This window comes from Bos grunniens, chromosome X, assembly GCF_055505025.1.
Source record: "Bos grunniens cultivar Pamir isolate PY7600 chromosome X, Bosgru_T2T1.0, whole genome shotgun sequence".
In the NCBI taxonomy this organism is placed as follows: Eukaryota; Metazoa; Chordata; class Mammalia; order Artiodactyla; family Bovidae; genus Bos; species Bos grunniens.
The window spans coordinates 60,961,439-60,986,862 of record NC_141194.1 but is presented as its reverse complement, the minus strand read 5'-3'; the positions used below and the strand labels follow the sequence as shown (position 1 = coordinate 60,986,862).

Here is a 25,424-nt window from a genome sequence, read left to right as displayed (position 1 = left end):
TGGGGTTTTTGGTGTTTCCCTAAGAATTTCAGGATTGTTTGCTCTAGTTCTGTGAAAAATGTCATGGGCATTTTGAAAATGATTGCATTGTCTGTAGATGGCTTTGGGTATTATGGCTGTTTTAACAGTATTCTTCCAATTCAAGGGTACAGGTTATCTTTTCATTTCTTTGTATCATCTTTAATTTCCTTCATCAGTGTTTTATAGTTTTCAGAGAATTGGTCTTTCTGTTCATTGGTTAAGGTTATTTCTAGATATTTTACTCTTTGATGAAATTTTAAGTGATATATTCTTAACTTTCCCTTTCTGATGTTGCATTATTAGTGTATAGAAACAACAGATTTCTGTATGTTAATCTTGTATCCTGTAACCTTCCTGAATTTATTAGTTCTAATTGTTTTTTGGTGGATATTTAGGGTTCTTCATGTAATATATCATGTTCTCCTCAAATAGTGAGAATTGTTCTTCTTCCCTTCCAATTTGGATAACTTTCATTTCTTTCTCTACTTTGACTGCTATAGGTAGGACTTCTAATTAATATGAATTTTTCCTGGTTCAGCCTTTGCTTGGTTGTAATAAACCTTTGACCGTTTCTCAGAGCTCCTACACAGTTGGTTTAGACAGCTTCTGGTTGTTTTCATTTGTTTGTTTTGAAGTTCCTCTGGTGGACTAAGAGCCTGGAGTTTCCCAGCCTGTCATTTTGCCCTATCCCTTTTACTCTCTTCTTTTGTTGTTTTTATTAGGGCCTCTTGTCTTTCTGCCTCTTTCATTTCCTTTTATATTTTCTGTATGTTTATTTTTCTATGCTGTTCTGGGGGTGATATTCTCAAATCTGTTTTCCAGTTCAGTACCAGTAGGTTGATTGTTATTTTCTCTTATCATGTTAAAATTAACACTTCATTTTATTATTTATATTGGTTATTATTAAATGGTATGTTTGATTATTGTCCCTTCTGAGATAATCTGCACGTGGATTCTATTTTTTACTTTATCTCTGAATATTATAAATATACCTATTAAAATACCTTTTAGATTGTACTGTGATTCTAGTTCTCTCAGAAAATAGTATTCTGATTTATTTTGGCTCTCATGTTACTTTCCTAGTGTTAATTGTAATTTTTGACTATTGAATTCTCCTGGGTGGGAGTTCTTTGAAATTTCCTCATGTACCCTGGATTCTGGAGGCATCTTTAATGGGACAGTTATCCTTTACTTCTTGGAGCTTGCTGGTGTGGGTTCATGATCAGTTTTAAAGTTAATTTCTTTTAATCTATTTGCAAAGTACAAATTTGAACCTCAACCAACAAAAACTTGTGGTTCTTGATTACTGTTAATTTTACCTGTGTTTGACTGTCTGCTGTATTCCCTGCAACATTTTAGGCCAGTGGGTTTCATGCAGAAACTTCACTCTAGCTTTTACCTCCTACAGAATATTACCCCTGCTTGTTGATAAAATCCCAATTCCCACATACAGTCACTTCTTTTTATTCATGGTAATTATCTTTTTAAAGTCATTAGAAACACTGACTTTGTGAATATGGAACCATTGCTCCTTGAGGAAATACAGAGGTTTCTTTAGTCTTCTTGTTACAACATATTTATCAAATGATCAATACATACCTTGCTTTTTTTGTGTTTCCTTTTAAAAACGTTGAACTCATGACCAATAACACTATAACTCATGCCTGACTGAAGCTTATCTAATGTATGAAATTCCTCTGTAAGGCACATCACAACCTTCTTATTTTTATGAACATGAGACTACATTTAAGCACTATACTTAGGGGCAATATTAAATAGCTCAATCACCAACAAAAAGCAGAATAAACACGAAAAGCATGCCAATAAACAGACCACAAAAAGGATACTTGTTTATGATATGAGAGTTGAAACAAGAAAGCAATGTTGACTTTCATGATCTCTGCTAGGAATTGTATGTCAGTAAGTAGGCAAATATGCATTCAGAGAATCTGCAAAAGATGAGAATCAACTGTATCTAGTTCTCATACCCTTCCACTGGCTACTTGGCCTCAGCTACTGTTCTATGCTCTGGTTCTGATTTCCTCTTTATTTCTACAATTTGAGAGTTTCTTTTTCTTGCTTTTCAGGTCTATTGGTTATTTTAAAAGACACACAGAGGCACTCACTTGTTGTGTTTAACTCAGCATTTTTATGCGTTTGGATTAGGAACAGGATTTATTGGTCAAATCAGTCTTACTGAGTGGGTTCTTTATTTAAAAGAGGCAAAATCATACACTCAAGGCTGTGAGAGCTAAAAGGAGACCATAAAGATTATCTTGCAGAGTTCTTAAAGTAGACATCAGAATTTCTGTGAACTTGAAATGAAATTCTGTATATTTTATCATTCTCTTGACAAGTCCATAATCCTTTATTTATTTATTTTTTATGTAAGAGCCACTGATCGTCCAATTGGATTTTATTTACTATTTTTTAAAAAAAAATTATTATTATTATTATTTTTTACTTTACAATATTGTATTGGTTTTGCCATACATCAACATGCATCCGCCATGGGTGTACACGTGTTCCCCATCCTGAAGCCTCCTCCCACCTCCCTCCCCATACCATCCCTCTGGGTCATCCCAGTGCACCAGCCCCAAGCTTCCTGTATTCTGCATTGAACTTGGACTGGGGATTCGTTTCTTATATGATATTTTACATGTTTTAACGCCATTCTCCCAAATCGTCGCCCTCCCTCTCCCACAGAGTCCAAAAGACTGTTCTATATATCTGTGTCTCTTTTGCCGTCTCACATACAGGGTTGTCATTACCATCTTTCTAAATTCCATATATATGCGTTAGTATACTGTATTGGTATTTTTCTTTCTGGCTTACTTCACTCTGTATAATAGGCTCCAGTTTCATCCATCTCATTAGAACTGATTCAAATGTATTCTTTTTAATGGCTGAGTGATACTCCATTGTGTATATGTACCACAGCTTTCTTATCCATTTATCTGCTGATGGGCATCTAGGTTGCTTCCATGTCCTGGCTATTATAAAACAGTGCTGCGATGAACATTGGGGTACACGTGTCTCTTTCAATTCTGGTTTCCTCAGTGTGTATGTCCAGCAGTGGGACTGCTGGGTCATATGGCAGTTCTATTTCCAGTTTTTTAAGGAGTCTCCACACTGTTCTCCATAGTGGCTGTACTAGTTTGCATTCCCACCAAAAGCGTAAGAGGGTTCCCTTTTCTCCACATTATCTCCAGCATTTATTGCTTGTAGACTTTTGGATTGCAGCCATTCTGACTGGCGTGAAATGGTACCTCATTGTGGTTTTGATTTGCATTTCTCTGATAATGAGTGTTGTTGAGCATCTTTTCATGTGTTTGTTAGTCATCTGTATGTCTTCTTTGGAGAAATGTCTATTTAGTTCTATTAGTCTATTAGTTAAAAAGTCGATTTTAATTTTTACAAGACAAGAGTAAATGTTTTAATTAAATGTTCATAGCTGTCTTACAATGGCAACCCACTCCAGTACTCTTGCCTGGAAAATCCCATAGATGGAGCAGCCTGGTAGGCTGCAGTCCATGGGGTCGCTAAGAGTCCGACATGACTGGGCGACTTCACTTTCACTTTTCATTTTCATGCATTGGAGGAGGAAATGGCAACCCACTCCAGTGTTCTTGCCTGGAGAATCCCAGGGACGGTGGGGCCTGGTGGGCTGCTGTATATGGGGTTGCACAGAGTTGGACACGACTGAAGTGACTTAGCTGCAGCAGCAGTAGCCCAATTTTAAAATAAAAAGAATTGCATTTATAAAGTGATTTCTAGTTTTTATGCTATGAAATCTTAATCTCCACAATAACTCTCTGAGATAGATGATATTACAGGGTTATGTATAAACTGAAAGCAAATCACAGTACCTATTAAATAGTGAGGATTTTTTAAAATCAAGGCCCAGAGATATGAAGTTACTTGCCCAAACCCACAAAGCTGATTAATTCCAGAGCCAAGATTTAAAATTCCAGTCTTAGTGATCTTTCCACTACCTCATTGTGCTTTGGAAAACTACACAACACTAACAGATGTTAATATGAGGATTCATTTAAGCTATTAAATTTGTAAGTATAAAGGGAGGCGTATATTAAGAGAACAACTGTTTTTTTTTGAAAGCAGCCCAAACCACCAAGCCTGGCAATCCCTTGGGCATTCCGTTGTTTAATATGCTTGTTTTTGATGAAGTTCAGTTGCTCAGTACTGTCTTGACTCCTTGTGACCCTGGGGACTGCAGCACACCAGGCTTCCCTGTCCTTGACTATCTCCTGGAGTTTGCTCAAACTCATGTCCACTGAATTGATGATGCCATCAAACCATCTCATTCTCTGTTGCCCTCTTCTCCTCCTGCCCTCAATCTTTCCCAGCATCAGGGACTTTTCCAGTGAGTTGGCTCTTCATATCCAGTGGCCAAAGTATTGGAGCTTCAGCTTCAGCATCAATCCTTCCAATGAATATTCAGGGTTGATTTCCTTTAGGATTGACTGGTTTGATCTCCTTGCTGTTCAAGGGACTCTCAAGAGTCTTCTCTAGCACCACAATTCAAAAGCATCAAGTGTTCAGTGCTCAGCCTTCTTTATGGTCCAAATCTCACATCCATACATGACTACTGGAAAAACCAGAGCTTTAAATATACAGACCTTTGTGATGTCTTTGCTTTTAATATTCTGTCTAGGTTTGTCATAGCCTTTCTTCTAAGGAGCAAGCATCTTTTAATTTCATGGCTGCAGTCACCATCTGCAGTGATTTTGGAGCCTAAGAAAATAAAATCTGTCACTGTTTCCATTGTTTTCCCATCTATTTGCCATGACGTGATGCGACCAGATGCCGTGATCTTAGTTTTTTAAATGTTGAGTTTTATGTCAGCTTTTTCAGTCTCCTCATTCACCTTCATCAAGAGGCTCTTTAGTTCCTCTTCTCTTTAAGAAGTAGGACTGCGTCTATCAGGTTTTGAGTCATAATGAAACTTAGCTTCTTGAGTTTTATCTCAATTGAAAAGTAAATGCAGTCTTTATTTCATTTATTTCTGCTCTAATTTTTTCATGATTTTGTCCATTCTCCTAGCTCTGAGATTTGTTTGTTCTTTTTTTTCTTGTTCCTTTAGATGTAACTTTAGATTGTTTATTTGAGATTTTTCTTGTTTCCTGATGTAAGTTTGTATTGTTATAAACTTCCCTTGTGCTTTTGCTGCATTCCATAGATTCTGGATCATTGTATTTTTAATTTATAAATCCATTTTATCACTTCATGAATTGGAATTTTTACTACATTCATGTTTAATTTAATATTGACAAGGTGGGATTTACCTCTACCATTTGCTACTTATTTTTGCTATACGTTTCTTATTCTTCTATTCTTTCACTATTGTCTTCTTTTGTGGAAAAAATTCCTAGTACACTATTTTAGTTAGTTTGTTGTTTATTTTACTATATATTTTCAGCTGTTTACTTATGGGTTGTCCTGGGATATACAATTGCTATCTTAACAATGTAGGATTGATAAATACTAATTCTTTAATCTATAAAAACTTTTCTCCAAAATAGCTGTGTTACCTGCCTTTTCTTTTGCACTAGTATTTTCATATAAATTGCAATTTATATATTATAATTACTTCAACATTGTTTTAGAATTATTTCTATACACAGTTTTATTTTGATTTATACACAAAAAGACAACAGTTACAAACAAAATACATTTACTGTGTCTTCTATATTTTCATATATTTCCTTTCCTGCTGCCATTTACTTCTTCATATGGGTCAAATTACTATTTAGTGTTCTTTGATTTTCACCTGGAAGACTCCCATTAACATTTATTGTAAGGCTCTTTTGCTCGCAACAGATTCTTTCAGTTTTTGTTAATATGGGAATATCTTAATTTTCTCTTAATTTTTGAAGGTTAATTCTGGTAGACATAGAATATTTTTTGATAGTTTCTTTCCCCCCAGAACTTTGATTATATCACTTCACTCTTTGGGAGCCTTCATGATTTTTTATGAAAAGCCAGCTGTTAATCTTATGGAGACTTTCTTGTGCATGATAAGTCAATTTTTCTTGATTCTTTTAGAACTTTCCTTTCTTCCTCTTTCAGTAGTTTGGCTGTGAAGTTTCTAGATGTGTATATCTTTGAGTTTGTCTTCCTTCCAAAGTGTTGAGCTTGATGGAAGTACAGATTAGTTTTTTTCATCAAATGTGGCAAATGTTCTTTCTCTCCCTTTCTCTCTCTCTCCTCTTCTGGGATTCATACTATACAGTGTCATGCTGGTTGGTGTTACACAGGTCTCTGAGGCTTTGCTGATTTTTCTTCATTTTCTTTTCCTTCCCCCAGTTTCCATAAACTGGGTTATCTCACTTGACCTGTCTTCAAGTTCACTGACTCTTTCTCTTTTAAATTTCTGCTCAAATTTAACCTTGAGCCTTTGTAGTAAAATTTTTGTTTCAGTCATTGTGCTTTTTAGGTACAGAAATTGTAATTAGTTCTTATAAAATTATCTCCAACTCTCTATTGATATTGTCTATTTGTTGACACATCATTCTCATTCTTTCCTTTAATTATTTATGCATGGTTTCCTTTAATTCTTTGAATATATTTAAAATAGCTAATTAAAATTCTTTGTTTTTAGTAAGTCCAATGTCTGGGCTTCCTCATGGATAGTTTCTCTTGATAACATTATTTCCCTTAAGTACAGGCCAGTGTTCTCTGTGTGTCTAAATTTCTTGTTGGAAAGGATACATTTAAAATAATATAGTGTGACAACTCTGAAAGTTAGATCATAGGCCAATCCCCAGGGTTTGTTGTAAGTGACTGTTGTTGTTTGTTTGTATTTTGAACTCCTGGACTATTTCTGTTTTAAAGTCTGTAGTTTTTGTTGTGCGAAGACACTGAAGCCTTTGATAGGTTAGCTTAGTGTTCAGCTAATGTTTGGGCAGTGAATTTATGAAATAATTTGAACCTGTAAGTCTCCAAGCTTTGCCAAAGGGCTTTCGTATGTGTTGAGGCATTTCTTATATATTCAGCCAGTAAATTTACAACTCTTCCTTACTACTCTCTTCCAGCTTATATAGGCCTCAAATTCAGGCAGAAGAGAAAGAGAATTCTTTCATGGGCAAACACACAACCCAGAGTGTGCATATTTTTCTTTGCATGAACGTGTCTTTCTAGATTTCTAGGAAGAGTTTGAATCTTTGTTAAGACCCCTTTGGACATGTCATTCTCTAATCTGTCACCCCCACCCCCTTATTTAACTAAGTGTTTTGGTCCATCTCTTTATAACTCCAATTTGTACATTGCCCTAGGTCATCATAGTCTTAAATGATTTCAGATAATTGTTTTTGATAAATGCTCCAATGGCAGCATTGTTTACAGAGACTAAACTTTGGGTTAAGGCAAGCAAAGATAAACTCTAAGAATGGAGCTTTCTATACCTGTCAAACTGGACAAATAGTGATAATTTTCTGAGAGTGGGGCTTTGTGAACCTCTAACACCCTTCTGCCTTCTCCAGTGGCTGCTAAACTGTTGATTTCCTAGCTACTATAGTTATGAGGCTGTTGGTTTTCGGTGGTTATTACAGAGCTGGAAAGAAGGTGATTTGATTAGGGTAACTTTATATACGAAAAAGTTCGCTGGTTTTTTAAATCAAAATTCACTCATTTTTCTTCAATAGGCAGCCCTCAGATTGTTAAAACTTTAGTTAATTTAAATAGTATCTGAGATACATATATATATATATGTACAAAAAACTTATATCCAAAATATATAAAGAAATTTTATAGCTCAATAATAAAACAAGCAACATAATTATAAAACAGTCAGAAGTTTGAACAGACCCTTCATGAAAAAAATATGACAAATGCCCAATAAGTATATGATAAGATACTCATCACCATTAGTCATCAGGAAAATGCAAAGTAAAGCATGTTAAATACCACTATATGCCCATTAGAATAACTAAAATTAATATGCAGAAGTAACCAGATGCTGGAAAGTGTGGATCAACTGAAATTCTCATATGTTGTTAATAGGAATACAAAATGGTACAATTGTTTTGGAAGACAGTTTGACCTTTTCTTGTATAGTTTAATTAATAGGCACTTACCAATTAACCATTCATTGCACTCCTAGAGTGGACTCCTTGGGAGAAGTGAAAGCATATGAACCAGAAAGACTTTTACATGAGCATTTATAACAGTTTTTATTCACAATAATAAAAAGCAAGAAACATTGCAAATGTTCCTGAATAGGTGAATAAATGAATTATGGTATATTTATGCAATGTGATACCACTTATCAACAAAAAGAATGAATTACAGGTTAATAAATTACCAAGACATTGTGCAGACTTAAACAAGTTAGAAATAAAAGAAGATATTCTGTATAATTCTGTAGAAAAGTATCAGTTCAGTTCAGTCGCTCAGTCATGTCCGACTCTTTGCGACCCCATGAATCGCAGCACGCCAGGCCTCCCTGTCCATCACCAACTCCCGGAGTTCACTCAGACTCACGTCCATTGAGTCAGTGATGCCATCCAGCCATCTCATCCTCTGTTGTCCCCTTCTCCTCCTGCCCCCAATCCCTCCCAGCATCAGAGTCTTTTCCAATGATTCAACTCTTCCCATGAGGTGGCCAAAGGACTGGAATTTCAGCTTCAGCATCATTCCCTCCAAAGAAATCCCAGAGCTGATCTTCAGAATGGACTGGTTGGATCTCCTTGCAGTCCAAGGGACTCTCAAGAGTCTTCTCCAACACCACAGTTCAAAAGCATCAATTCTTCGGCGCTCAGCCTTCTTCACAGTCCAATTCTCACATCCATACATGACCACAGGAAAAACCATAGCCTTGACTAGATGGACTTTTGTTGGCAAAGTAATGTCTCTGCTTTTGAATATGCTATCTAGATTGGTCATAACTTTCCTTCCAAGGAGTAAGCGTCTTTTAATTTCATGGCTGCAGTCACCATCTGCAGTGATTTTGGAGCCCAGAAAAATAAAGTCTGACACTGTTTCCACTGTTTCCCCATCTATTTCCCATGAAGTGATGGGACCGGATGCCATGATCTTCCTTTTCTGAATGTTGAGCTTTAAGCCAACTTTTTCACTCTCCACTTTCACTTTCATCAAGAGGCTTTTGAGTTCCTCTTCACTTTCTGCCATAAGGGTAGTGTCATCTGCATATCTGAGGTTATTGATGTTTCTCCCGGCAATCTTGATTCCAGCTTGTGTTTCTTCCAGTCCAGTGTTTCTCATGATGTACTCTGCATATAAGTTAAATGAGTTGGATGACAATATACAGCCTTGATGTACTCCTTTTCCTATTTGGAACCAGTCTGTTGTTCCATGTCCAGTTGTAACTGTTGTGTCCTGACCTGCATACAGATTTCTCAAAACAAATTGTAATCTGTGTAGCATAAATTAATTATTAACTAATCAATCCCATTTATGTTCTACCTCTTTCCCATTAAACTTCAATTGCCTCATAGGCCCTATTCAACTACATTCTTAAATGAATTAGAAAAAGATGAGGGTAAAACATTATAGAAGACACATGAATAAATAAGTAGTTGATGGAGAGAGAACCGACAAAGACAGTTTGAAAAATTATGAGAGAGTGGCTTTTTGGGTGGGGATGGGGAAATATCAGGGAGGATATAATAAATAAATAAATAAATATCAGGGAGGATATACCCATTACATGGTTTGCAGTGATACAGTGAACTTTAGAATGATAAGAAAATAAATGTCCTTTCCATGACAAGTCTTTCTAGGTTATCTGTTGATTTTTTGTAGTCAAGAAATTTCCCAACAGTTTTATCTAAAATATGAGTCTTTCCTGGCACTTCCCTCAGTACAGAGGCCAAATAAATGAGACACTGTTTTCATGAAGAGCTGTTAATTTATGTTTGTATTTTTGTGCATGTGACTTGCTGCATTGTCTCATTTTCTGGGTTTGTTTTTAAGGTGAGGATGGTAATACCAATATTTAGATACTTGGGGAGGGTAAATGAAAGGTATTTGTGCAGAGCCTTTCATAAACCTTTTCAAGCTCTGTGCAGATATAAGGGTAGTGTTTTGAAGTCCCAGAAATCTGGAGAAGAGTGTTGGTGCAAATAATGAAAATGGGAATGAATGTAACTCCTTTCTCACTCCATGCCTTTACTTACAAAATACTGTAAATGTTGAAAATTGTAATATTTGTGGTTTTTTAAATATTCATATAATTCTAAATGAGAAGTCATTTATAACTCTACTTAGCTTAGCTCAATTTATGAAATCCTGGTATTTGTGAAAGAGCAATATAATGAATATTATATTTAATTTCCCAGAGTCGAGCAGAGTGCATGGGAACTTCTGGGGTTTATTTATTTATTTATTTTTTTGCTGCTGGCCAAAGAGGCCAAAGAAAAGGTTTTCAGATATGGAACCAGTTTTGTTTTTTCTTTGCTGATGAAATGTGAAAGGCAGTGTATGCATACTTCTCTCATATTTATGTGGCCTAGATTTGAAGTGGAAATGTGATTCTAAAATGTGGAAGTTTTGAAAAGGCATGGTAACCTGGTCTTCAGTCTCCAATCTCTGTGAAGTATTTTTATTATTATTATTGCCATTGATGTGTTCAAAGGATCAAGGTTCTAAATAATGAAAATAAGAACTTCTGAAAACAGGACATAGACAAAAAGATAATAAAACTCTTTACAGGTTTATCTGTTCCAAACAAATGCTTGAGCATGTTTTATTGTGTTTAACCATGATAGTCTAACCATGATAGATTTTCACTGAAAGGGATAGGTACTGTTGTTTGTATTGTCTCTCTTTCTTTTAGGGTGAGATCAAAAACTTTCTGTAGGTTGTATATCTGATAGATATGAAATTGGGGATGGTGATATAAGGAGTGAAAGAAGAAATAGGAAAGGGGGAACAAAAATTACAAGTAGCTTGATATTTCCTAGAATATGGTCTTAATGTGTTACTTTAGTTGGTGAGAGCAGTGCTCTTCAAACTCTAAAGAGCATGTGAATTCCCTAGGGATTATATAAAAATGCAGTTTCTGATTCAGCAGGTCTGGGGTGTGACCTGGGAATGTGTATTTCCATTAAGCTCCCAAATGATGATGATACTCTTAGAGTAACAAAGTTGGAGGTTTGACTGGAGATCTTGGTGAAGGTCATATTTTAAAATTTTCAATAAGGACAATTTGTCATAATGGTAGCTAATAGTGTTTAATTTTACATCAATAAACTTTTGTATAATAAAATTTAAAAACATTGACCAAAAATCACATTCATATGTCTGGCATACCACCCTCAATTTTTTCATAAACAATTTCCTTATTTTAAATCCCTTAGTAAATACTCAGTGAGGAAGTTAAATTTGTGTTTCTGCCAGATAGTACCTTCACCAAAGCTGCCAGCCACCTGGTTAATGTGTAAAATGTTAAAGTGTTGTTTATATGGTTGTAGGAAAGTTCCCAGAAAGGCAGACAGACCACTAGGCTTCTAGTTCCAGCTCTCCCAGCTAGCTGTGGAACCTGGAGCTCTTTTTTTTTCTTTTGTAAAATGACTGTGAATATTTATTTAGTAGACTTGAGAAAGTATCTAGTCCATTGTCCATAATAGGTACTCAAAAAAGCTTAAGGAGACTCTTAAGAGTAGAACTAAGCAGCTTTAGGTCTCACAGGTCGGTCACATAGGACAGGGACTGAGGAAAAGAATGTCCAATAACTTAAACAGAGGACTTCACTAAACTGCCCTACTTCATCTTTAATATGTGATTTTAGTTGCTCAAATCTTCTGTGGAAGGTCTGATCTTTTATTTAACGTCTTCCAATGCAATTTGCTGCCTGCTGGGAGCACTTTCCTTTTTCTCCTGTCTGTCCTAACAGAGATGAGGAAATCAGGCAAAAGGCTGAAGCATTGACCATTTCTCCCATTTTCCTTCCTTTGCAGATTATTCCTCTGCTGTTCAGAAATTTTCTCAGACATTGCAGTCCTTTCAGTTTGATTTCATTGGAGATACGCTGACTGATGACGAGATTAACATTGGTAAGTCTTCAGCTATTTGTGGCCATGTAACTCTCAAGGCAGGTCTGAGAAAAAACAGCCTCCTTGGTGAATATATAGAACTTGGGAATCTTTGATCCCCCTTTGTCACCTGTTGTCCTAAGTTCCTGGGAGACTGCTCAAGAAACATAAAGAAACATTCCCTCCTAGTCCCATTTCTTCCTTATACAAAAGCAATCAAAAGATATCCCTTTGGACTTCCCTGGTGGTATAGTGGATAAGAATCTGCCTGCCAAGGCAGGGAATATGGGTTCGATCCCTGGTCCCAGAAGATTCCACAAGCCTTGGAGCAACAGGGCCATGTGCTGCAACTACTGAGCCCACGTTCTAGAGCCTGTGAGCCACAACTACTGAGCCCATGTGCTGTACCTACTGAAGCCTGTGCTCCTAGAGCGTGTGCTCCACAACAAGAGAAGTCCCCACAATGAGAAGCCCATGTACCACAATGAAGAATAGCCCCTGCTCACCACAATGAGAGAAAGCCTATACACAGAAAGAAAGACCTAGCACAACCAAAAATAAATAAATAAAATATATTTAAAAAAATATCCCTTAAGCTTCCATTTAGGTCTTTGACTCAGTCTGCAGGGGAATTTTCTTTAAAAAAATCTAAAACATGAAAATGGGTTTCCCAGGAGGCACAGTGGTAAAGAATCCACTTGCCAATGCAGGAGATGCAGGTTTGATCCCTAAGTCAAGAATATCCCCTGAAGAAGGAAATGGTAAACCATTCCACTATTCTTGCCTGAAAAATTCCATGAACAGAGGAGCCTGGTGGGCTACAGTTCATGGGATCACAAAATTGGATACGACTGAGCAAAACACATGAAAACATATATTTTTTGGTGAAGAATTAAAATTAGTTTCTTGGTTTATTTCCCCAAATAATTCAGAATAAGGTTCTTCTAAAGAACAAATCCCCTAGAAAGTTTAATATTAGCATTTATATATGTATACTTTTCAGGCAACAGGAGATTTGACATCTCCCTTGGGAACTTAATTTAAGGACTTGCCTTAGTGTTTTCCTCTGTAAAATGTGGTTAATATGTATCTCTCAAAGATGTTATAATTAGGAAATTGAACAGTGGAAATAAAAAGAGCTTTGTGTTTCTGTCAGTTATGAAGTTAAAGTAGTATCAGCAAAGTATAAGTCTTCCCTGGTAAAGAATCTGCCTGCAGTGCAGGAGACTGTCATCGTAGGAGATGCAGGTTCAACCCCTGGGTCAGGAAGGTCCCCTGGAGAAGGAAATGGCAACCTACTCTAGTATTCTTACTGGAATACTGGAAAATCCCATGGACAGAAGAGGCTGGTGGGCTACAGTCCATGTGGCAAAATATGGCCCACAGACTTAACTGAAATACAGTTAAATATTGTTTATGGGTGGTTTTGTATTATAACAGCATTGAGTAGTAGTTGCAGAGACTACATGGTTTTCAGAGCCTCAAATATTTGCTGTCTGGCCATTTAAAAAAAGTTTTGTAACCACTGATTTAAAGAGTCAGTGCAAAACATTTGCTAGATGAGAGCACAGAACTATTATGAATGATCTAATGCCACTGAAATAATTATGTGTATGAACCCAAGAAATAAAATATAGAAATGTATTATTATTATATTGAATGCTTGTGCAGTAAATATGAATAATATATGTGTATAAAATATGAAATTACCTATACTAATAAGGTATTTCAACATAAAACTGTTTTGTGTGTATGTAATTTAGTTCATACATAATTTTAAATACATAATTACATAATTATGTAATATTATATAAATACATAAATACATAATTTTATATAATTTTAATCTAATATTTCATCAAGCATTTTCTCATATCATTTAAAAATCTTTGAATGCTTCATGGTAGCGTAGGACAAGGACATTGTTTCAGTCATTTCCATTTCCCTAGCATGTAGAGGAGTACCTAGCATATAGTAGATACTCAATACATGTTTGTTGAATGAATGAGTAATGGATGCATTTGAGATTCATTATTATAGGAGCTATACTTTACATGCTGTTTAACTATTGTTAGAAATTTGGCTTATCTCTAATTTTTCATGATTATAAATAACACTGCAATGGATATTTTTATGATGTTGATGACTAATACTTTGCATGAATGTGGCAGTATAGCTAGTGAGACAGACATTTGTATTTGGATTATTTCTTTACTCATGCCACTTCATTCTACTTCTGCATATCTATCTTGGTCTGAGGGCATGGTTTATTTAAAGATTAATATTGTGAGGGTTTGATAGCCCAAGTTTGAACTCTAGTTTCTCGACGTATTAGTTATGTAATCTTGGCAAGTAACTTCACCTCTATGAGTGTAACATTTCTCATCTGTAAAATGGGAGTGAGGTAATCATTGCCAAGTGTTCACATTGTCTAAAGAAATGTTAGCTATTTAATCATTGTTAATATAAGGTTTGACTACTTTATACTTTTTAATAGACTGAATGTTTTTGTATCTCCACAAAGTGATATGTTGAAATTCTAACCTCCAATGTGACAGTAGTAGGAGGTGGGTTCTTTGGGAGTTAATTAGGTCATGAAGGTGAAGCCCTCATGAGTGGTATTAGTATCCTTATCTCTGTGACAGTCTAGAAGGCTGGTGTGGGGAGGGAAATGGGAGGGAGGTTCTCGAGGGAGGGGACATGGGTGTACAGGGGGCTGATTCTTGATGATGTATGACAGAAAACCACAAAATTCTGTAAAGCAATTATCCTTCAATTAAATTTTTTTAAAAAAAGATAGAGGGAAAAGAAAACAGATTCTAGAGCACTCTCTCACACACTTTCTATCATGTGAGGATACAGTGAGAAGTTGGTAGTCTGTAGCCTGGAAGAGAATGCTCATGAGAAACTGACTTTGATATCAGACTTTTAACCTGCAGAACTGTGTGAAATAAATAAGCCCACCCAGTCTATGGTATTTCCCAATAGCATCCTGAACTCAAAAAAAAAAAAAAAAAAAATCAGGAATTTGTACTGAGATTTGGAGGGTGTTGCTATAATGAATACCTGAAAATGTGGAAGTGGCTTTGGAACTGGATAATGGACAGAGGCTGGAAAAGTTTTAAGGTGCATGCTATAGAAAGCCTAGATTGCTGTGAGTAGAATTTTAAGGGTGATTCTGGAGAGAGCTATGAAAGAAGAGAGAGGGTAGAGAAAGCTTCAGTATTCTTAGAGAATACTTAAGTAATCATGCATGAAATATTGGTAGAATATAGATGGTAGGGTCCATTTTGATGAAGTCGCAGACAAAAATGAGGAACATGTTATTAGACAATGGAGAAAAGGTGATCCTTGTTATAAAAAAACAAATACTAGGCTACATTTTTTTGTATTCTAGTGTTCTGTGAAAGGCAAAACTTGTAAGCAACTTGAAAATTTGGCTTATGCCATTTCTAAGCAAGTATTAAGAGAGAGGTTTGGTTTCCCCTGGCTACTTATACTAAAATGTAAGAGGAAAGAAATGAACATAAGGTAAAATTTTTAAGGAGAAAGGAACCATAACTTAAAGATTTGTCCATATTACGAAAAATGAGGAAATTTATTTGGAAGAAAACACTATTGCACTTCCCAGGTGGTGCAGTGGTAAAGAATCTGCCTGTCAATGCAAGGGTCACGGGTTTAATCCCTGACTCAGGAAGATCTCATGGGGTAGAAAAATGGCATCTCACTCCAGTGTTCTTGCTTGGAAAATTAAATGGACAGAGGAGCCTGGAGGGCTACAGTTCATGGGGTCACAAATAGTTAGACACCACTGAGCAACTAACTGAGCACACATACACATGCTTCAGTTCAGTTCAGTTCAGTTCAGTTCAGTTCAATTCAGTCACTCAATTGTGTCTGACTCTTTGCGATCCAATGGATTGCAGCATGCCAGGCATCCCTGTCCAACACAAACTCCCGGAGCTTATTCCAACTCATGTCCATCGAGTTGGTGATGCCATCCAACCATCTCCTCTTCTGTCTTCCCCTTCTCCTGCCTTCAATCTTTCCCAGCATCAGGGTCTTTTCCAATGAGTAAGTTCTTCACATCAGGTGGCCAAAGTATTGGAGTTTCAGATTCAGCATCAGTCCTTCCAATGAATATAGAGGACTGATTTCCTTTAGGATGAACTGGTTGGATCTCCTTACAGTCCTAGTGACTCTCAAGAGTCTTCTCCAACACCACAGTTCAAAAACATCATTCTTTGGCACTCAGCTTTCTTTATAGTCCAACTCTCACATCCATACATGACTACTGGAAAAACCATAGCTTTGACTAGATGGACACTTGTTGGCAAAGTAATGTCTCAGCTTTTGAATATGAAGTCTAGATTGGTCATAGCTTTTCTTCCAAGGAGCAAGCATCTTTTAATTTCATGGCTGCAGTAATCATCCCTCAAACTTAGGGACACATGCAGACTGAAAGTGAAGGGCTGGAAAAAGATATTTCATGCAAATGGAGACCAAAAAAAAGCAGGAGTAACAATACTCATATCAGATAAAATAGAGTTTGAAATAAAGGCCACGAAAAGAGACAAAGAAGGACACTACATCATGATTAAAGGATCAGTCCAAGAAGAAGATATAACAATTATAAATATATATGCACCTAACATAGGAGCACTGCAATATGTAAGACAAATGCTAACAAGTATGAAAGGGGAAATTAACAGGAACACAATAATACTGGGAGACTTTAATACCCCACTCACACCTATGAATAGATCAACTAAACAGAAAATTAGCAAGGAAACACAAACTTTAAATGATACAATGGACCAGTTAGACCTAATTGATATCGATATCATATTTCACCCTAAAACAATGAATTTCACCTTTTTCTAAAGCACACATGGAACCTTCTCCAGGATAGATCACATCCTGGGCCATAAATCTAGCCTTGGTAAATTCAAGAAAATTGAAACCATCTCAAACATCTTTTCTGATCACAATGCAGTAAGATTAGATGTCAACTACAGGAAAAAAACTGTTAAAAATACAAACATATAGAAGCTAAAAAACACGCTTCTGAATAACCAACAAATCACAGAAGAAATAAAAAAAGAAATAAAAATATGCATAAAAATGAATGAAAATGAAAACAAAATTATGCAAAATCTATGGGATTCAGTAAAAACAGTGCTAAGGGGAAGGTTCATAGCAATACAAGCTTACCTCAAGAAACAGGAGAAACATCAAATAAAAGACCTAACTGTACACCTAAAGCAACTAGAAAAATAAGAAATGAACTACCCCAGGGTTAGTATAAGGAAAGAAATCATAAAAATTAGGGCAGAAATAAATGCAAAAGAAACAAAGGAGGGCATAGCCAAAATTAAGAAAGCTAAATGCTGATTCTTTGAGAAGATAAATAAAATGGACAAACCATTAGCCAGAGTCATCAAATTATAAAGGAAGAATCAAATCAACAAAATTAGAAATGAAAATGGAGAAATCACAACAGACAATACAGAAATACAAAGGATCATAAGAGACTACTATCAGTAACTATATGCCAATAAAACAGACAGCTTGGAAGAAATGGACAAATTCTTAGAAAAGTACAACTTTCCAAAACTGAACCAGGAAGAAATAGAAAATCTTAACAGACCTATCACAAGCATAGAAATTGAAACTGTAATCAGAAATCTTCCAACAAACAAAAGCCCAGGACCAGACGGCTTCACAGCTGAATTCTACCAAAAATTTAGAGAAGAGCTAACACCTATCCTACTCAAACTCTTCCAGAAAATTGCAGAGGAATGTGAACTTCCAAACTCATTCTATGAGGCCACCATCACCCTAATAGCAAAACCAGACAAAGATACCACAAAAAAAGAAAACTACAGGCCAATATCACTGATGAACATAGATGCAAAAATCTTTAACAAAGTTCTAGCAAACAGAATCCAACAACATATTAAAAAGATCATGCATCATGACCAAGTGGGCTTTATCCCAGGGATGCAAGGATTCTTCAATATTTGCAAATCAATCAGTGTAATATACCACATTAACAAATTAAAAGATTAAAAACCATATGATTTTCTCAGTAGATGCAGAGAAAGCCTTTGACAAAATTCAACATCCATTTATGATTAAAAACAAAAAAAAAAACCCTCCCGAAAGCAGGAATAGAAGGAACATACCTCAACATAATAAAAGCTATATATGACCAACCCACAGCAAACATTATCCTCAATGGTGAAAAATTGAAAGCAGTTCCCCTAAAGTCAGGAACAAGAAAAGGGTGCCCACTCTCACCACTTCTATTCAACATAGTTTTGGAAGTTTTAGCCATAGCAATCAGAGAAGAAAAAGAAATGAATCCAGATTGGAAAAGAAGAAGTAAAACTCTTACTATTTGCAGATGACATGATCCTTTATATAAAAAACCCTAAAGACTCCACCAGAAGATTACTAGAGCTAATCAATGAATGTAGTAAATTTTCAGGATATAAAATTAACACACAGAAATCCCTTGCATTCCTATACACTAACAATGAGAAAATAGAAAGAGACATTAAGGAAACAATTCCATTCACCATTGCAATGAACATAATTAAATACTTAGGGATATATCTACCTAAAGAAATAAAAGACCTATATATAGAAAACTATAAAACACTGATGAAAGAAATCAAAGAGGAAACAACTAGTTGGAGAAATATACCGTGTTCTTGGAGTGCAGGAATCAACATAGTGAAAATGAGTATACTACCCAAAGCAATCTGTAAATTCAATGCAATCCCTATCAAGCTACCAATGGTATTTCTCACAGAACTAGAACAAATAATTTCATAATTTGTATGGAAATACAAAAAACCTTGAATAGCCAAAGTAATCTTGAGAAAGAAGAATGGCACTGGAGGGATCAACTTGCCCTACTTCAGGTTATACTACAAAGCTGCAGTCATCAAGACAGTATGGTACTGGCACAAAGACAGAAACATAGATCAATGGAACAAAATAGAAAGCCCAGAGATAAATCCATGCAACTATGGACACCTTATCTTTGACAAAGGAGGCAAGCATATACAATGGAGAAAAGATAATCTCTTTAAGAAGTGCTGGGAAAACTGGTCAACCACTTGTAAAAGAATGAAACTAGAATACTTTCTAACACCATACACAAAAAATAAACTGAAAATGGACTAAAGATCTAAATGTAAGACCAGAAACTATAAAACTTCTAGAGGAAAACATAGGCAAAACACTCTGATATAAATCACAGCAGGATCCTCTATGACCCACCTCCCAGAATAAAGGAAATAAAAGCAAAAATAAACAAATGGGACCTAATTAAACCTAAAAGCTTTTGCACAATGAAAGAAACTATAAGAAAGGTGAAAAGAGCCTTCAGAATGGGAGAAAATAGCAGCAAATGAAGTAACTGACAAAGAATTAATCTCAAAAATATACAAACAACTCCTTCAGCTCAGTTTCAGAAAAATAAGTAACCAAATCAAAAAATGAGCCAAAGAACTAAATGACATTTCTCCAAAGAAGACATACAGATGGCTAACAAACACATGAAAAGATGCTCAACATCACTCATTATCAGAGAAATGCAAATCAAAACCACAGTGAGGTACCATTTTATGCCAGTCAGAATGGCTGCTATCCAAAAGTCTACAAATAGTAAATGCTAGAGAGGGTACAGAAAAAAGGAACCCTCTTACACTGTTGGAGGGAATGCAAACTAGTACAGCCACTATGGAGAACAGTGTGGAGATTCCTTCAAAAACTGGAAGTAGAACTGCCATGCAACCCAGCAATTCCACTGCTGCATATACACACCGAGGAAACAAGAATTGGAAGATACACATGTACCTCAATGTTCATCGCAGCCCTGTTTATAATAGCTAGGACATGGAAGCAATCTAGATGTCCATTGGCAGATAAATGGATAAGAAAGCTGTGGTACATAGACACAATGGAATATTATTCAGCTATTAAAAAGAATGCATTTGAATCAGTTCTAATGAGGTGGATGAAACCACAGCCTATTATACAGAGTGAAGTAAGTCAGAAAAATAACACCAATACAGTAGATTAACATGCATATATATGGAATTTAGAAAGATGATAATGATCCTATATGCGAGACAGCAAAAGAGACACAGATGTAAAGAACAGACTTTTGCACTCTGTGGGAGAAGGCGAGGGTGGGATGACTGAGAGAATAGTATTGAAACATGTATATTATCATATGTGAAATAGATTGGCAGTCGAGGTTCAATGCATGAGAGAGGGTGCTCAGGGCTGGTGCACTGGGATGACCCTGAGGAATGGGATGGGGAGGAAGGTGGGAGGGAGGTTCAGGATGGGGAACACATGTACACACATGGCTGATTCATGTGAATGTATGGCAAAAACCACTACAATATTATAAAGTAATTAGCCTCCAATTAAAATAAAAAAATAAAAAAAGAAAAGAAAGAGAATGTGGAAAATACAGCCAAAGAGATTTATTCGCAAAACTTAAGATCGCATGGAACTTGCCTTGCTAGATTTTGGGCTTGCTTGGGACCTATCACTCTGTCCTTCTTGGCTTTTTCCCTTTTGGAGCGGGAATGTCTATCTTATGCATGTCCCATCATTGTATTTTGGAAGCACATAACTTGTTTGTTTTTACAGGTTGACAGCTAGAGAACAATTTTGCCTCCATATAATTTGTACCGTGAGTCTCAACCATATTTGATTTAGATATTTAGATAAAATTTGAACTTTTGACCTAAGAGTTAACGCTGGAATGAGTTAAGACTTGTAGGGCTGTGGAAATTGAATATAAAAGAAGGATGTGGATTTTGTCAAGCATGGTATGGGATGTAACAGGCTGAATGTAACTCCCCCAGATTCATTTTGAAAGCTTATCCTCAATATGATGGTACCAGGAAGTAGAACCTTTGGGAAGTGATTAGATCATGAGGGTGGAGCCCTCATGAATGGGATTAGTGCCCTCATCAAAGGGATCCCAGAGAAATTTCTAGCCCACTTTCCATCTTATTAGGATACAATGAAAAGTTAGTAGTTTATAAGTCAGAAGATGGCATGCTCCAGAACCCAAACATGCTGGCAGTCTAATACTGGTCTTCTAACTTCCAGAACTATGAGAAATTTCTATTTTTATACACCATCCTATCTATGTTATTTTGTTATAGCATCCCAAAATAAGTATATTATTTTCTTAAAAATAACTACTGCTTGCCTGTCAATTGGGCTTCCTAATCAATAACCTCAGATATGCAGATGACACCACCCTTATGGCAGAAAGTGAAGAGGAACTCAAAAGCCTCTTGATGAAAGTGAAAGTGGAGAGTGAAAAAGTTGGCTTAAAGCTCAACATTCAGAAAACGAAGGTCATGGCATCCGGTCCCATCACTTCATGGGAAATAGATGGGGAAACAGTGGAAACAGTGTCAGACTTTATTTTTCTGGGCTCCAAAATCACTACAGATGGTGACTGCAGCCATGAAATTAAAAGATGCTTACTCCTTGGAAGGAAAGTTATGACCAACCTAGATAGCATATTGAAAAGCAGAGACATTACTTTGCCAACAAAGGTCCGTCTAGTCAAGGCTATGGTTTTTCCTGTGGTCATGTATGGATGTGAGAGTTGGACTGTGAAGAAGGCTGAGTGCCGAAGAATTGATGCTTTTGAACTGTGGTGTTGGAGAAGACTCTTGAAAGTCCCTTGGACTGCAAGGAGATCCAACCAGTCCATTCTGAAGGAGATCAGCCCTGGGATTTCTTTGGAAGGAATGATGCTAAAGCTGAAACTCCAGTACTTTGGCCCCCTCATGGGAAGAGTTGACTCATTGGAAAAAACTCTGATGCTGGGAGGGATTGGGGGCAAGAGGAGAAGGGGATGACAGAGGGTGAGATGGCTGGATGGCATCACTGACTCGATAGACGTGAGTCTGAGTGAACTCCGGGAGTTGGTGATGGACAGGGAGGCCTGGCGTGCTGCGATTCATGGGGTTGCAAAGAGTAGGACACGACTGAGCGACTGATCTGATCTGATCTGAATGGTGCTAGTGGTAAAGAATGGCAGGTAAACACCTGCCAATGCTCTTTGGAGACTGAGAAGCAATCTTCAAGATCCTACTGGGAAGCTATTGTTGTGAAAGAACAATTGTTTGGAAAGTGGAAAGAGGAGATTTTTCCATGCCCTCTAATGTGCCAGCACTACTGTTTCTGAGTCAGTACATCTTCTTTTTTACTGGAAAACTGGTCAAAGTACAGTTACTTTTACTGTATGGAATGGAATGGAATTTGGAGTTGAGTTTTTAGATTTCACATTACATGTGAAAAGGGTTTTGCAGTTCTTTCCATAAGTGATTTTTCATGATTGCTGCAAGAATTCAGTCAGTCAGTCAGTCAGTTCAGTCACTCAGTCATGTCCAACTCTGCGACCCCATGAACCGCAGCACGCCGGGCCTCCCTGTCCATCACCAACTCCCAGAGTTTACCCAAACTCGTGTCCATTGAGTCGGTGATGCCATCTAACCATCTCATCCTCTGTCGTCCCCTTCTCGTCCTGCCTTCAATCTTTCCCAGCATCAGGGTCTTTTCAAATGAGTCAGCTCTTCGCATCAGGTGGCCAAAATATTGGAGCTTTAGCTTCAACATCAGTCCTTCCAGTGAACACCCAGGACTGATCTCCTTTAGGATGGACTGGTTGGATCTCCTTGCAGTCCAAGGGGCTCTCAAGAATCTTCTACAACACCACAGTGATCAGTAGCATTAACCCCATTGTAGTTACCAGGTGAGAAACGGAGATGGTAATGATTTCTAGGGAAAGTCTGAAGCTTCTCTGAACAGTTTCTTCCTTTGTTGATCAGCCTTTAGGTCTCACAGTCTATATATAACAGAGACAAGTGAGAGGAAGTATCTGACTGCCCTCTGACATTTGTCGCTGCTTTAGAGTATGACATGTATACTTTCAACTGGCATTGCCTGACCTTTTCTCTACCTCTATGGCCCAGTAACTAGAGGAAATTCTAAGTATTTAGGTAGTGTGTGTCTGCTTCAGGTTTGAGGTTTAGTTATTGGCTATGAGGTCTTGAAAAAATTACTTGAGTCTCTGTTTTCCTCATATGTAGAGAGTATAATCTACTTCCAAGAATTTCAAGGAGTAAATCATATAAATAAATGTATCAGATGGTTTATATAAATCCTTTTTCTCAGTGTCTGGTGATCCTACTAGGAAGGTGGAGAACCTAATTTTTGGAGAAAGATGTTAGTTTGAAATTATTGCCTGAGTTTACTACAAAATGAAAAGGTAAAAAAAGTCAATGTTTAAAGGGACCTTAGGAAGCATCTAGTTCAGTTAATCTTAATATAGCTTTGTATCAGAATTACCTGAAAAGCATGTTGATCCAGAGTCTCAGGACCCATCTTAGATGAAATGAATCAGTTTGTTTATTTATGCGTGGAGAAAGAAAAAGCAGTGTTTTCAAGTCTCAGACTGCAAATCAAATTTCTAATCATTGTAATATATTTGTCAAAAGTCCTTTGCAGACCAAGCAGATTGATTTAAAATCAAACTTTCAAGTAGAAGTTCCATCAGCCACTCGTTACTGCTGTATAGGAGCACAGGACTCAGGAAGTTCTACATTGTCTATTCCCCCTAGCCCCCACACTTATATTCAATGTGAATATTATTAATTGCTAACAACTCACAGGTAATCATAAACCTGATTGGGATAAAGCAGGGCTTAAGAAATAGTCTCTTGAGGATGTTTGTTAGTGTTTTTCTATAAAATCAGTTAGACCGTCTTTTTAGATTGTGAAGGTCAGTTGTTTTAGGGTCCTGAAATTCAGCTATCCTAAAAGAAGAGGGATGCCCTAAATGAAAAAAAAAATTAATATAAAAGTTAAAAATTATTTAAATTTTATTTTTATTGAAGTATAGTTGATTTACAGTGTTGTGTTAATTTCTGGTATACAGCAAAGGATTGTGTTATATGTGTGTGTGTGTGTGTGTGTGTATATATATATATATATATATATATATAATCTTTTTCATATTCTTTTCCATTATGGTTTATTATAAGAAATTGAGTATATTGACAGTTCCCTGTTGTATACAGTAGGACCTTGTCGTTTAATGCAAAAGTTTCCATTACAGAAAAGAGATGTGAATTGAACCCTGAGGGTCCAGTGATTTCTAAGTGGTCAGTAGTAGACATTTATTTTTGATTACATAGTGTCACTCATTGGAGTTTCTTGAAGCTCTCAAGGTAGGATGCTAGTCCTCTAGACGACATTGTCCACAGTCCTGGCAGTCTTTCCTATAAGGGCATATATGAATTGAACATTTTACCAGACTTCCTTAACTCAGATAGTGGTTTTTCCAGGGAAAATTTTAGCCCAATGCATGGTCTGCTATGGTGGCAAGCACTTACAGATTTATATCAAGTCATCAGATTTTAGTTCATAGATCTTCTTCAGATCATGGGGAAAGGATCAATTGCATGGTGACCTGGAATCCTTATAGGGATCTGGATCATCAAGTCTCAGGTCTCTCTTTTTCCAGGTCAGATGAGAAGGGGAAATTTAGGATTGCTAGTTTGGAGGATTATAACTAGATATTGGAAGAAATAGAAGGGATTGAAGATTTGCTAAATATAAGTTGGGTAAAGTAACAGGATCCAGTTCAATTTACATATGGATACCAAAACTGTTTTTTTTTTTTTTTCAGAAGGGGAGCAAGTCATTTAAATCTCAACCAGACAAGTGTGAGTGTGCATCCTTATAGGTTACCCTCCACTAACAAGAGGTGCAAATGTTCAGGTAGCTCAAAGACAAAGAATAGGGCAGTCTTCTGATAATCCAAAAGGATGTGATCTAGACAATGCATCATCTTCCATTGAAACACAGAAATTCTCCCTTTTGATGAAAGTTAATCTCAAAGAAAAAATATTCTTGATTAAAAAATAAGGCTGGTCTCATTAGATTTGGTCTAACTATTTGTAGGTGCAACAAGGATAATCATTTGCTATATGGATCTGTTTAAGTTTGCATTACTGAAAGTTTTCAAGAATTGTAGATTGGATTTTTTAAAATATAAATTTATTTATTTTAATTGGAGGCTAATTACTTTACAATATTGTATTGGTTTTGCCATACATCAACATGAATCTGCCATGGGTGTACATGTGTTCTCCATCCTGAACCCCCCTCGCACCACCCTCCCCATACCATTTCACCTGCAGAACCTAAAAATTTGAGTGAGTTCTTCTTTAGATAGGCAAAATATCCTGAAGTTTTCAGTTCTGCAAGGAAGAGACTTTCCTTACTCAACTATAAGGCCAGGAACTCTGCAAGGCAGGTATTAACCTG

At 36.5% G+C, this 25,424-nt stretch overlaps 1 protein-coding gene across 10 annotated transcripts in view; it reads left to right on the top strand.

The window, feature by feature from the left end:
• The window catches only part of OPHN1 (oligophrenin 1), a 726,794-nt gene that overhangs the window by 167,918 nt on the left and 533,452 nt on the right, over positions 1–25,424 (top strand). For all 10 annotated transcript variants that reach the window (XM_086388458.1, XM_086388461.1, XM_086388460.1 and 7 more), the window contains exon 3: positions 11,961–12,056. In XM_086388458.1, coding sequence (XP_086244584.1) covers positions 11,961–12,056 — 96 coding nt within the window. The remainder of the gene's footprint in view (positions 1–11,960; positions 12,057–25,424) is intronic.